This window comes from Martes martes, assembly GCF_963455335.1.
Source record: "Martes martes genome assembly, chromosome: 1".
Lineage (NCBI taxonomy): Eukaryota > Metazoa > Chordata > Mammalia > Carnivora > Mustelidae > Martes > Martes martes.
Genome location: NC_137888.1, coordinates 216,035,817 through 216,048,601, shown reverse-complemented (window position 1 = coordinate 216,048,601; position 12,785 = coordinate 216,035,817). Strand labels below are relative to the sequence as shown.

At 65.3% G+C, this 12,785-nt stretch overlaps 1 protein-coding gene across 3 annotated transcripts in view; it reads left to right on the top strand.

Annotated features, from left to right (window-relative positions):
* The window catches only part of DOT1L (DOT1 like histone lysine methyltransferase), a 61,717-nt gene that overhangs the window by 30,489 nt on the left and 18,443 nt on the right, over positions 1-12,785 (top strand). For all 3 annotated transcript variants that reach the window (XM_080819963.1, XM_080819964.1, XM_080819962.1), the window contains exons 8-12: positions 5,159-5,214; positions 7,240-7,319; positions 10,900-10,968; positions 11,656-11,762; positions 12,104-12,145. In XM_080819963.1, coding sequence (XP_080676089.1) covers positions 5,159-5,214; positions 7,240-7,319; positions 10,900-10,968; positions 11,656-11,762; positions 12,104-12,145 — 354 coding nt within the window. The remainder of the gene's footprint in view (positions 1-5,158; positions 5,215-7,239; positions 7,320-10,899; positions 10,969-11,655; positions 11,763-12,103; positions 12,146-12,785) is intronic.

Below are 12,785 nucleotides of genomic sequence, written 5' to 3'. Positions count from 1 at the left end.
CGTGGCTCTGTAGTGAGTCTTCACTTGGGCGCCGTCCACCTGTCTTCTGAGCTGGCTCTCCTTCTGCACCGTGTCGCCCACTCTGGGGCTTTCCTGTCCCCAGATAAGCCGTGGAGTCGGTGTGCGGTCAGTGCGTGGGGTCCGCCTCAGAGGGCAGGGCGGGGGGCGGCCGGCTGGAGCCTGTGCCGGCGCGCGGGGAGAGCTCACGTCGTCCGGACAGGGTCGCGTCCTCCTGCCTCTGACGCGGCCTGCCCTCCCTCACCGACTTCGGTCGCCAGGCTTTTGTAGTCTGCCTCCTGTAGATCTCGTACACGTTTTGTTAGCGTTAACTAGAAGTCTGTGTGTCTGTCTGTGTTGGTGCCTGTATGAACAATACTGGCTTTTTAATTTCAAATCCGCGTGTCGGTTGCTGGTTTGTAGGAAGGCAGTCGGCTTCTGCCGTGTACATACGACAGCGCCTCTGCCTCGGAGTGGCGCTGTAGTAGCTTATCAGCTCCCGGTGTGCTTTTCTGACTTCGTTCAAATTTTCTGCGCAGACGATCATGTCATTTGCGAACAGAGGTCGTGTCATGTCTCCTTCCCGGTCTGCGTGTGTGTTTTTTTCCTGTCTGTTGCACAAGTCGGTGTAACATTGGTGTGGCCGGGACGCTTGAGAGGGACACCGTGGCCTGTTCCTGAGCTTCCTGGAAAGCGGCGACTTTCCCATCACGGAGGGGACGTGAGTTGGCAAGTGTTTCGTGGGCGCTCCTGACCAAGCAGACACGTTTCCCCTCCGTTCTTGTTTGGCTGAGAATCCTCACCATGAATGACATTGGAGTCTGTGAAATGCCTTTCCCGAGTGTGTTGACGCATCCCTGTTGGTGTGGTGAGCGCAGGTGTCCTTCCATGGCTGGGGGGGGTCCTGCCCGGTCGTGGCATGGGTGGTTTTCACACGGTGCCAGATTTCCACTCCGCACCTGCGTTGTGGGGAGCACTTGTGTCGGTGTCCCCCAGAGGTCCCGGCCGGGAGCTCTCCTTCCCTGTGATGTCCTCGGGTGCGGGGGGCTGGCCCCATGGTGGCGGAGGTGCGCCCTCTGCTTCTGTTCTGCGTTTCTGGGGCCAGGACGTGCGCAGGCATGGTGGGGCCTGGCTTCTCTTCCCTGCCTCCTGGTGCAGTTTCTTCTCGAACTCCCTGCCCCGCACCTGCGGCTCCCGGGGTCAGCCGTTTGGGCTGAGCCTGAGGCAGTCCAGTGGGTTTCCATTTCCAGGAACTTCTTCCCACGTCTCTTCTGCGGACTGCAGCCCTGGGCGGACTTCCTGAGGCGCGCGCGGGATTTCGTGTTTTCAAGGGCTTCTCGTTTCCGGTGAGGGCGCCGCGTCCTCAGGAGTGGCCTCCGGCGTGGTCAGCGTGGCCCGCTCGCAGCCTCGGGCGGCTCCTGGGAGTGGGGGCCGGGGCCGGGCCAGGCTGGGCCGCTGCCTGCTGCCCGCCCGCTTCTCCTCCCGCCGCCTCCTTCCCTTTCTTGGCTCGGTGCAGGTTCGGTGGCTGGCACGCGGGCGGACAGGAGGGGCTCCCCTTGTGGAAACCGTGTCATTCCTCGGGTCCGGCGTGGGGCAGAGTGCTCGCTGGCCCCACCGCGGCCCCTGCTGGGTGGCTGTGAATGGAATTTGGCTCAGAGGACACTCAGGCACGACCTTGGCCGTGGGTGCGTGGAGGAAGCTGGCTGAGGCTCTGCTGTTCGTTGTCTCTTTCCAGAGGGCATCCTGTGGCGCTGGCCCCGCGGCTGTGGGGGCGTGTGGTGACGGGGAGTGCCCACCTTTGGCGGGAACTCGTGTCCCGGGTCTGTGAGGCCTTCCCAGCCACTTTCTATGGCTTTGACCAGGCGTCCTCATTGGCGGACGGACAGTCCTGCTCCCGTTGCTTGAGAACCTAAGAGGAAGCAGCCAACAGGCGTCTAAAAATAGCTCCGTGTGCTTTTCCAAGCCCCAGAGCCTGCTTCTGCGGGCCAAGGCTCCCCGTGTGGCCACCGCCTCCTCTGTCCCCTCCCGCCTCCGCAGAGGCCCCCCCAGGCTCCACCTACCCGCCTCGGCCCCGCCTCCCCGTCCTGCAGCCCGGTGGTGCCCGGCGCCAGGCCCTCCCTGCCACCCATGTTCCGCCTCCTGTCAGAAACCCCGTGCCCTCCTTCCCTTGGCTTCTGCCTGCGGGTCTGGCTCAGCGCAGGGTGCCCCCTCCACCTGGGAGACGCTCTGTCCGGCTCCCTGCCCAGGCGGACGTCCAGGCCCCCAGAGCCCCCTTAACTCAGTAGCCGGGCTGTTCACGATGAGCCCCGTATGCTGTGGGCACCTGGCAGTGGGCTTGGCCCACCGCGATCGCAAGCATCGAGAGTGTGTCACCTGGGGTGGCTGTGGCCTCACGGAGGTGCCGCAGCAGGGAGGGTGTCTGCAGACCGGCCTGGGCCAAGGTGCTTCCTGCACTCGGGCCTCTCTCTCCAGGACATGTGTGGGGCCTCCCCCTGGGCACCTGCCACCCCTACAGCTTTGTCGATGTCACGACGGTGCGCTCGTGGCCCTTGGGGTGGCTGGGCCACGTCCACTGGGGCCCCCTGCATCTCAGACGTGCTGGCCCACGTCTTTGGTCTTGGGCTAGGTTGGGTCACCGTCAGGCTGGCGTTGCCAGGAGACGGGGCCTGGTGGTTCGGCCGAGCCGCGCTGCATCTGTGGACTTGGGGCTGCTCCTGGGCGGGTGCACCGAGTGCCGGGGCCTGCCCGTTGCCCCTCTGACTCTGGCCGGGGCAGGCCTCGGTCTCTTCATGCTCAGACACTGTGTTCTTTTCCCGCGACGAGAGCGTGTGTGCTTGGTGCGGGGGTGTGCGCGGCCTCCAGGAGCATGTCTGGGGCGAGCTGTGGGGGCTGAGGGGCCCAGGCACCTGCCTGCCGGCCCGGGGTCTCCGGCAGGGGTGGTCATGGGCTCTGACACCCTCTGCGCCAGTGCGTGCCCTTCTCCGTGTCTTCCCACTCCTTCACACGTGGAGGTCTGCCTGATCCTGGGGCCATTCACAGAGTCCCAGGGCAGGGGCACAGGAAGGCCACACACACCTTTCCAGCAGCACGGCCACTGCAGCCAGCCCCCTTCTTCTGAGGGTCACAGCCCTCCTGTGCCCAGAGCAGAGCCACCGTGGGGCCGGTCAAGCAGAGCCCGAGCCAGCGGCCGTTCTCTGGCCTCAGCCCAGCAATGCTGCTCTGGCCTGAGACTGCGTGGCCTGGACAGGGAGCTGCCAAGGAGAGGGAGGCCGCCTGGAGCAGTGCCTGAAGGCATCTGTGTCTATCCCAGGCCCAGGTTCGGGGACGTGCTGGGAGGACCCCAGGGCCCAGCAGGCGGTCATCCCCAGGGCCGTGGTTTATACAGACAGAGGACAGGAAGCAAAATGAGCTCAGGTTGGGGGCGTGGGGGGCAGGGACACCAGGCGGGAGCGTCCAGAGCCCTCTCCCGGGGTGTCCCACAGGACCGCTTAGTTCCCCCCAAACGAGACAGCACGGTACGTATGTGGTGTGGTCTCCGGGGGCTGGCAGAGACCCAGCGCCGGGTTCTCCACGGGGTCAGTCTCGCAGGCCCGTCTTCCTGGCTCAGGCCGGGAACCCCGACTCGGGGAGGAGAGCAGGTGCTCAGCCTGAGCCTCGCGTCTGCACGGACGCTTCAGGGACCCGAGCCCCCAGCAGCGAGGCTGGCCGGAGCCCGCAGTCCGGTTCCAGACACCGTGGAGGGCCAGCCTCGCGAGCCGGCCGGTGGGGAGGGAGGGCTCCCGCCCTCCGTGCGAGCTCGCTCTCACGCACGCTGCAGACTCAGGCCACTCCTGCGGCCTGGCAGGACTGTTCTCAGGAGTGTGGCAGATTTAGGAAGTTCCACAGGTGGGGAGAGGATTCCGAGTTGGGACAGCTGGGGTGTGGGTAGCCCCCCACAATGCCCAAGCACACTCGGGTGGACCGCCCCCCTCCCTGCCCCTGCGCCCTGTGCGGTCACGTTGTGTCCACCTCGGGATACCCTGGATGGTCTGCACCTGTGCTGGGGTTCGTGGGATGGGCTCCCGGCTTCTGCCCTGGGTCAGCGGCACTCGCTGGAGACTGGGTCGTCTCTGCTCAGGGTCTTCTGTCCGTTTTTGAGCGACAGCAGGCCTAGTGCCCTGATGGGCTCCTGCTGTCTTCGTGAGGGAAGCGGGGGTTCCTGGTCACCTTGAGGCATGCGTAAGGGTGCAGGTGAGGCCAGTCACTGGCCCCACCCTCCCCCGGCCCCCGGCCCCCACGAGACCCCCTTCCCGTCCATGGAGGAGCCTGGTCTGGACGTGTCACCTGTGTGGACTCACACCCCGTGTGGTGTTCTGTGTCTGGTTCCTTCCCTGCGTGTTATGGGCTCGGTGTCCGTCTCTGGGGTAGCGTGTGGGCTCCTGGCTCCGGTCTGCGGCTGGGGGTCGCTCCCGCACCTGGGGGACGCGCTGATGGGCGTCTCTGTTGTCTGCTCTTCTGAATCCAGCCGCCAAGACCGGGCGGGTGCAGGCTTTGCAGGGACACGTGGTCTCGCTTCTCGGCATACGCTGAAGTGCGGTGTGATCATGTCTTTAAAGAATGAGAAAATCAGATGTGTTCGTTTGCTGAATGCCCCAGCTCGGGACACCTCGGCCGCTAAGAACCGCGTGCTCTTGGAGGCCCCGCGTTAGTGTGCTGGGCCACGCCATGCAGAGAGGAGGCGTGGAAAGTGAGCGAGCCGCAGGAGGCCGGGGCCTCCCGCCATGCCCGCACGTCCGTGGTACAGAAAGCAGGCCCGGCCTCTGCTGTGTGCTAGGCCGGTGCGCTGCCCTGGCGTCGCTCGGTGCATAGGTGCCTCCTGAGGGCACGACCACTGTTCCCTGTGGTAACCCCGGCCGGCCAGCCCACTCCTATCCAGAACGGCCGGCAGGCTGGGAACCACGTGTGGCTACGTCCCCAGCTGGCTCTGTGTGGCTCCGTGGTGCGTCCTCTGCTGGGGCTGGACCCTCCCTGAGCCGTCGCCGCCCTGGTCCCATATCCTCCCCACGTCCATGACTGCGCTCATTTCATCTCTGTGCCGGGGGGAGGGGGGGGTGGGCGGTGCAGGGCGCGAAGCCGGCCGAGGCCTCCCGAGTCAGCCTCTCCCCTGTTCTCTTCCTTTCAGCTGGAAAGAGGCGACTTCCTCTCAGAAGAGTGGAGAGAGCGGATTGCCAACACAAGGTAGGGCCCGGCCGGGCGGGTGCCCCCCGGGGAGGGTGTGTGGCTGGCGGAGCTCCTTCTCTCCCCGTCCCTGCCTGCAGCCGAGCAGGTGGTCCGGGAGCTGGACCCGGGGCCACAGGGCAGGGCCAGGTGTGGCTCAAGGCCTGCACGTGCCAGTCTCCTGGCTGCCCGTCAGGAAGGGCCCTTCCCTGCTGTCTCGGCCCTGTGCTTAGCGCGCAGGCTCTTGCTGTGTCCACACCTCCCCGAGCTGGGCGCGGGCCGGGCTTCTCTGCACCCACTGCACAGCGGCTTCCTGTCCCCCACAGCTGGGCTGCTGTGGTTTTGCCCGCACCTCCCTCTAGCCTGCCCCGGGCCTCAGGCTGGGGCGCGGAAGTCAGCTGGGAGCCCGGGACCCGAGGGGTGTTGCACACCCAGAGCTGTCTTCCTGGGGACAAGTCAGCCTTGTTGATGGTGGCCCACTGTTTTGGGGGACCCTGCTATCTGGCCTCTCCCTGTCTTTCCTTCAGGCGCATACTGCCTGTTGCCCCACAGTCCCCACCATCTGAGTCCTGGGGACTGGTAGAAGCTGGGTGCCGCTCTTTCCAGAGGGTCTCCCTTTGTGGCTGTCCCACGAGAAGTTCTCATCGGAGGGGTCTGCTCTGCTCTCCCCTGCTGGCCGGGTCTTCCCCTCTTCCTGAGAGACTCGTGCTGACTCCGTGGGCACCCCCATCCATGGGGGCCTGGGGGCTCTCCAGTGCTGGGTGCTGGCCAGCAGCATCTGGGCCGAGGTGTCCTGTGTTGCGGTCATGGGGAGGGCCCTGTCTGCCCCTTGGTGACGGGAGAGTGACCCCTTGATGTCCCCCAGGTGCTCTGCTTCCTCGCAGGGGTAGCCCCTCCCCTCCCAGCCCCTTTCTTGTTAGGGACATCCGTCCCTGCTTCTGACTTCTCGTGCATGGGATGGGAGGGAGCGGCTGCCTTCAGGGCACCCTTCTTCCATCCGAGCTGTCCCCAGGGCCTTTGCTGGCTCACGTCCTGCCTTCCCAGGCTCCATCCCCAACCAGGGACTGGGACAGGCCAGTCTCGCTCCCTGTGAGAGCCTGTTCTCCCTGGCTGTCTTGTCAGGGCCCTGTCCCTTGGCTCCCAAGGACACCTGGACTCCAGCCTAAAGCCTCCTGTCCTTGTCTGTTCTGCACGGGGCTTAGGGAGAGCGCACCGGGCTTGCTCCGAGTCTGTACGGTTTCTTCCCTGCCGCTCTGCCCGTTGGCACCCAGTGTCTGTTCTCGCTGTGCTCGGGTCTTCCGGGACTGTTCTATTACCTGGGTGCTCTGACTGCTTCCAGACATCTTGATTTTAAATTGTTGAGCCTCAAAACAAGCAGCGAGGGGTTGGCTGGGATCGGCCCAGTGTGTCTTCTGTCCCTTTCGAGAGAGAAAGTAAACGTCCGTCTGCCCCGGGCTCAGATTTTATCTGGAGGCTCTTCCGTGGGAGAGGAGAGCCGCCGGGCTGAGTCGGGAGCTGTTTTCACCTTCAGGGCTGGACGTGAGCCAGCGCTCGGCTGCTCGTGGCCATTCGGAGAGTGCCTCGAGTGGGCATGACCTGGGCCCAGGCAGGCGGGCTGGGGTGCGTCTCTGCACGCGCAGTGTGAGGCGGCGGCGTCCCCGGCCGCCCCGGCTGGCGTGTCCGGACCAGGGCCCCGGGTGGTCCGGAGCCAGAGCGCGTGCTTGGGCAGAGGAGGACTCTGCCTCTGGTCCCGCCGCTCCTCGGGCGGATGCTGTCCGTGCGCCCTCCTGCCCGGGTGTCCTCACACCTCCATCCCCAGGTGACGCGTGTGCGGTCCGCATTCCCACCCCAGGGGCGTCCCGGGGGTGGGCGGGGCCCGCCCCCCCCCACCAGCCGGCCTGCTTGTCCTCTGCGCCCTGCGGGCCGCGGGTCCCGTCCCTGGGCTGGGGGGGCCGGCGGTGGAGGCAGTAGGCGTGGCGCGCGCCGGGGCGCTGCTCGCGCGCAGACGGAGCCTTCGCCTCACTCAACTGGAACATTGTTTTGCAGTGTTATATTTGTGAATAACTTTGCCTTTGGTCCTGAGGTGGATCACCAGCTGAAGGAGCGGTTTGCCAACATGAAGGAAGGTAACGCACTCTCCCCTTAACCCTGCCCTGTCGCGGTCTCCGTGTGCTCGCGGCGCCCGAGGCCCGCTCGGTCCGTCTGTGGAGCTGGCTGTGACCGCGGGTGCGGCCGGGTCTGTGCTCACTGCCCCCACGTGTGGGCTGCGCGCAAGGTCCCGGCCCTGGGGCTCTGCGGACGGCAGGCATGGGGGGCGGACTGGGCCTCCCCCGGGCGGATGGGGCTGGCGGGCCCAGGGGCCTTGGGGTGGGGGCCCGGCTTGCCAGCGGGCTGCGAACTATACAGTCACGCTCATGTGTCCTGGAGGCGACGAGTAACTTCTCGGTGCGCGCTCATGCCGAAGGGTTACTCGCTGAGGGTCTGAAGTTCGGGCTCGACCTGTGACCCCAACCTGGGGGCAGTGAGGCCACTGGGCTCATCCCGACAGGCCTCTTTGGCTCTCTGGGTTTTCCAAACTGCGTTTGGGTCCTGGTTGCCCTCGTCTGCCTTCCCGTCCCTGGTGGGGAGGGGGGAAGGCCCCCTTGCTGCGCGCGTGTCTCGGACTCGACGGTCTGTGCTCTTGCTCGAGTTGGTTGGCGTGTAGGTGGGGTTGCATTTTCTTTTTTTAAAGAATTTCTTTTTAAGACTATCTGACAGAGAGAGATAGCAAGAGAGAGAACATGAGCAGGCAGAGAGAGAGAGGGAGAAGCAGGCTCCCCGCCGAGCAGGGAGCCCGATGCGGGGCTCGATCCCAGGACCCCGAGATCATGACCTGAGCCGAAGGCAGATGCCCAACCACTGAGCCACCCAGGCACCCCAGGGTTGCGTTTTCTTTGTGCTCATGGAGGCTTCCAGATTTGGAATTGTGTGGGTGCACGTGTGGAGTGAGGTCCTCTACTCTGTCTGACCTGAACCTTCTAGGGAAAACTTTTGAATCTTGGCAAGTAGAGACTGGCGGCTGTCGTGCTGGGGGCCGCTTCCCGACTGGACTCCTTCCGGGGGAGCCCTCTGCTCCCTCGCTCCTCCCACGGCCCGGGGTGCACCTGAGGGCCGTGGACCGACAAGCCCTCTGCACCAGGGGTGTGTGGGCCCCGCACCCCGCGCCCGCAGCTGCCCTGCCGATGCTGCCTACGGGAGGCGCTCCCTCCAGCTCTGTCTTAGGCAGCACAGGTCAGGTGTCACCTTTCCCTGCGCTGTGCCGGGAGCCTTTGTGTAGTTGGAATGTCAGGCAGGGGAGACCATCCAGTCTGGAAGCTTCTGAGGACGTGGGAGGGAGCCAGCGTCACGTGAGCGCTGGTTGAGGCCTGTGTCAGTGCAGGGGAGCGCTCATGTGCTCTGTGTCCGAGCGCAGCAGAGCGAGCCCGGTGGGCTCCTGGAGGAAAGAGAAACACGAGCAGCTCCCTCCCGGTGTGGGTCACCCTGGCCGCCGTCTGGGGCACACGGGCCGGGCCACGATGGGGCCTCCTGTGGCTCTCCCGTGGACGAGGGCCGCGTCACCCAGTTGTCTGCTGTGCCTCTGGCATGTGTCCTCCCTGAGCCGAGAGTCAAGGTTCTGGGTGTTTCTTCATTTTCTCCCCATGCGGACACAGTCTTGGAACAGCGGGGGCCTCTGTCTGGCTGAGCTTGGGGACACACTGAATCCGAAGTTCTTGGTCATGGCCCACTGTGTTTCAGGATCAAGAGGAGCCCACTGCCTGCGGGCCGAGTCTCCCAGCCAACGGCCCAGAGCCCATGGGCTCCCCTCCTCACACGTGCCCGGGTTTAGGGCGGCCAGGCTCTGGGTCATAGCAGGGGGTGCTGCTGTCCTCATTAGAGCTCTGGCCTCGGGTGCCCGTCCTTCTCAAGGCCCTCCTGGCATGAACATGACTGGCCTCCTTGGCCCCCAGTGTGGCGTGCCCTGTTGGAGGAGTGGGCTGCGGGCTGTGGCCTCAGTGTGGGCGTCGCCCACCTGGGCCCTGTGGTCAGCAGTACTCTTCCCGGGGCCTGGACGGGAAGCCTCAGGACGTGCCCTCGTCCTTCGCCAATCCCTGTAGCTTCTAACACAGCTGCTGAAGCCGCTGCTGGTTTTCCAGATTCTGAGATGGCCTGAGTGTGACCTTGGCGCTCCCAACTCAGGAGACCTGTGCATGCCGCCTTCCCTGCCCCGTCCCAGTGGCTTCGGGCTCTAGTTCTGAGGAAGGCCAAGCGCCTTCCACATCCCTGTTCCTATGAGAGAGGGATGGGATGGGTCCCCCCACGTCCCATTACAAGATGTTTCGAGGAAGTGGAGGGCTGCCCCGCACCCGCGCAGGTGGCCGCCAGCCACCCTCAGCCTTGACAGCTGCATTGGCCGTTGCGCATGGGCCTGTGTGCGGGGAGCGTGTGCACGAGGCCTGGGGTGCTCCCCGTCATTTTGTAGGGGCCGTGTGCCTCCCCCAGGAGAGAGCAGAGGGCCTCTCCACCTGTCGCTGTCCTGCTGCCCGCCCAAGGGCCTGCCCTCTGGTGGGTTTGTCCTGGGCAAGGGGTCAGGTGGGCTTTTGTGGGAACAGGGCTCCTCCGCGTTTGTTGACAAACCCTACTGGGCGTCCGGGCTCGTCGTCTCACGCGGTGTTGCTGCTCTGGTTCCTCTTGTGGTGTCCTGTGGGTGGGCTTGGGGGACCTGATGGGGCCCATCCAGCCTGCGGAGCCCTGTGGTCCCCAGCCACCTGACGCGTGATCCTGTAGTGACACGCCCTCGGGCCCCTCCCGGCTCCCTTGCCATGTGGGCCGTGTAGGGTGCTGTGTTCCTGGCAGGAGCCCCTGGGGGGCCCGGGACGCAGTCCACTCGGCGCCGCGCTCTTGCAGAGGCCCTCTGGGTTCCAGGCGCCCTGCGGGGCTGGAAAGGTCCGCTGAGACCTCTGATAGGGCCCCGCCGTCTCCGACCCTGGCTGCCCCCGACCTTGCACCTGGCCCAGCACTGGGTTTGTCGGGGCCTGCTCCCGCCAGGGTTGGTTCTTAGGATGAGGGCTGGGTGGCCGGGTGCTCCTCGTGCGGGACGTGCTGCGGCGGGCACGCAGGACTGTGTGCGTACGTGGCAACGGGCTCAGACGGACTCCTCCGACTTCAGTGTGACCTTAGTGTTTTCTTTGACTTTTCCATTTGGCTCTTTCTCCCCCACACCCAGAAGCATGGCTTCCGAGGGCGTGCGTGCACCTGTGGGTTCCTCTGCGCGTCTCTCTCTCCCTAGAACTTGGCACGCGGAGCCACTGCGGGCTGCCTGCCACCTCGCCGGGCGGCCCGGTGGGGCGAGTTCAGGGTTTGCCTTGGTCACTCAGCCTCGGCTGTGACTGGACTCGTCTGCTCAAGTACGGAGCCAGCGGAGGGGGCGCGTGTCCTCGCAGCTGGTGTCCACCTGTGGCCAGCCTGAGCCCCGGCTGGGAGCTGTGCCCAGAGCACCATCGTCTACGTGATCCACTTGTGGGACAGACTTCCACGGGGAAGGCGCCTCCTGGCTTTGCTTTGACTTGTGGGACGTGGACAGGACTCGGTGGTGCTGCTGTCCCCGCGCCTGCTGTGGCTGCGCCCTGCTGCGCCACCCTGCGCCCTGCGGCCACCCCACGAGCCGTGGTGACTAGTCTTGTGTTGCAGGTGGCAGAATCGTGTCCTCGAAGCCCTTCGCACCTCTGAACTTTAGAATAAACAGCAGAAACTTGAGCGGTAAGAAGCTCGCGCTGCTGAGTCGTTAACATATGTGACTTTAAGCATCTGTGTCGGTGTGGGGTCTGTACCCTGGTGCTCCTCACATCGGGCTGGTCGTTCTCTGTGGGCGTCCAGTCCTGGGGGGATGGGGGCTCAGCAGCAGCCCCAGCCACACCCCCTCGGTGCCACGAGCCCCCCAGTCCTGACAGCCGCAGGCATTCCCCGACACGGCCCTGTGTCCCCAGCGGGGAGAGTGGCTCTGTGTGGACCTCAGAGGGGCAGGTGTGCCGAGCCCTTTGAGTTCCTGTTGTGACTGGCCCGAGCAGGCAGTGGCTGCCCTGTCCCTGCTCAGGAGGGACTGGTGGCGGAAAGCTCCTGGGTCGGGCTGCATGGGCCTCGGGGGCTTGGGACTCCTGGGGGGCTGGTGGGAGCTCCTGGCTCCACGTTGTTCTGAGTCATCCTGCAAGTGCTGTCCGATGCCACCCGCCCCGAGCTTGTCGCTGTTTCCCTCGGACAAGCCCCTGGCGTGGCTCTGCAGCCTCCCTCACTCAGCCGCGTGCCGGCAGCCAGCCGCCCCCTGGCGGGCGGTTGGGACAGGCTCTGCCCCTTCCTGCCTCACTGGGGTCTCTCTGGACCGGAGGGAGATGCACCGAGGGCATCACCCCAGGCGCAGGAGGGGCCCTAACCGTAGCCCCTTGTGCGCAGACATTGGCACCATCATGCGGGTTGTGGAACTCTCGCCCCTGAAGGGCTCAGTGTCCTGGACGGGGAAGCCGGTCTCCTACTACCTGCACACCATCGACCGCACCATAGTGAGTGCCCCGTGGGGCTGGGGTGGGAGGCCTGGCCAGCCGGCCCTCAGTACGGGTGGAGGTGGGTCCGGTGGCTGGAGACCCTGGTCTGTCTCGCCTTTGTCCTCAGCCCTCGTGGGGGGCAGACCTCGTCCACGAGGACTCGCCGAACAGCGGCTCTGCCTTGGAGCCCTGAGCCCGGCGGGTGCCCTGCTAGCCACCCATCTGGGAGATGCCCTGCCGCGCTTTGCCGGGCGGCGGGCGCGGTGTCTGCGTGCCCAGGCTGTTGCTCTCACCCTTGACAGGGATTGGGACCGGCTTCTCATGAGACTTTGTCTTGTCTTTTTTTTGTGTGTTTTCAGCTTGAAAACTATTTTTCTAGTCTGAAAAATCCAAAACTCAGGGTAAGTGTGTGTTTTCTGTTTGCCTTCACAATGTGTGTGCGCTGCTGGTGGGGGGTGTGCCGGCTCGGAGGGGCCGTCGGGGCGGGGGCGGGTCTCAGTGCCGGGGACCAGGGGCCGCGCGCGCCTGCCTCATCCTCAGCAGCCCCACGGCCACAGTTCTTGCGCACGTGTCTGGGGAATGGGTCAAATGAGTCTTGAAATGGGGTTTGGCAGCATGGTGGGCTGTGCCCAAGTGCAGGGCGGAGAGCGGCCCTCACGCTGTCCCAGTCTGAGGCCCGAGCCACAGAGGGGCCGGAACGTTCCGAGCTGCCATCCGAGGGGTGCCGGGATCCTTGTGCCCACGTCCCTCCCGTGCCCTCGCGGCCGCTGTTCATCTGCCTGCAGAGTCGGTGCTGTCTGGGCACGAGTTTTTCTATTTGGTGACTCAGATAAGTATCCAAGCAGGAGAGCCCCCGGCTCCGAAGATGGCCGCTCCAGCCGCCGGGGGCTCCGCGCCCTGCCTACTGTATTGAGGGCACTTGGGTCGTAACGTGCTGACCAGTGCCCTCGGCCCCTGGAACAGGTGGTCACCATCCTTCCTCTTAACGCGGTGCGGCCAGGAGTCCTCACCGGGGAGGACCATGCTGTAGTGCACACACCC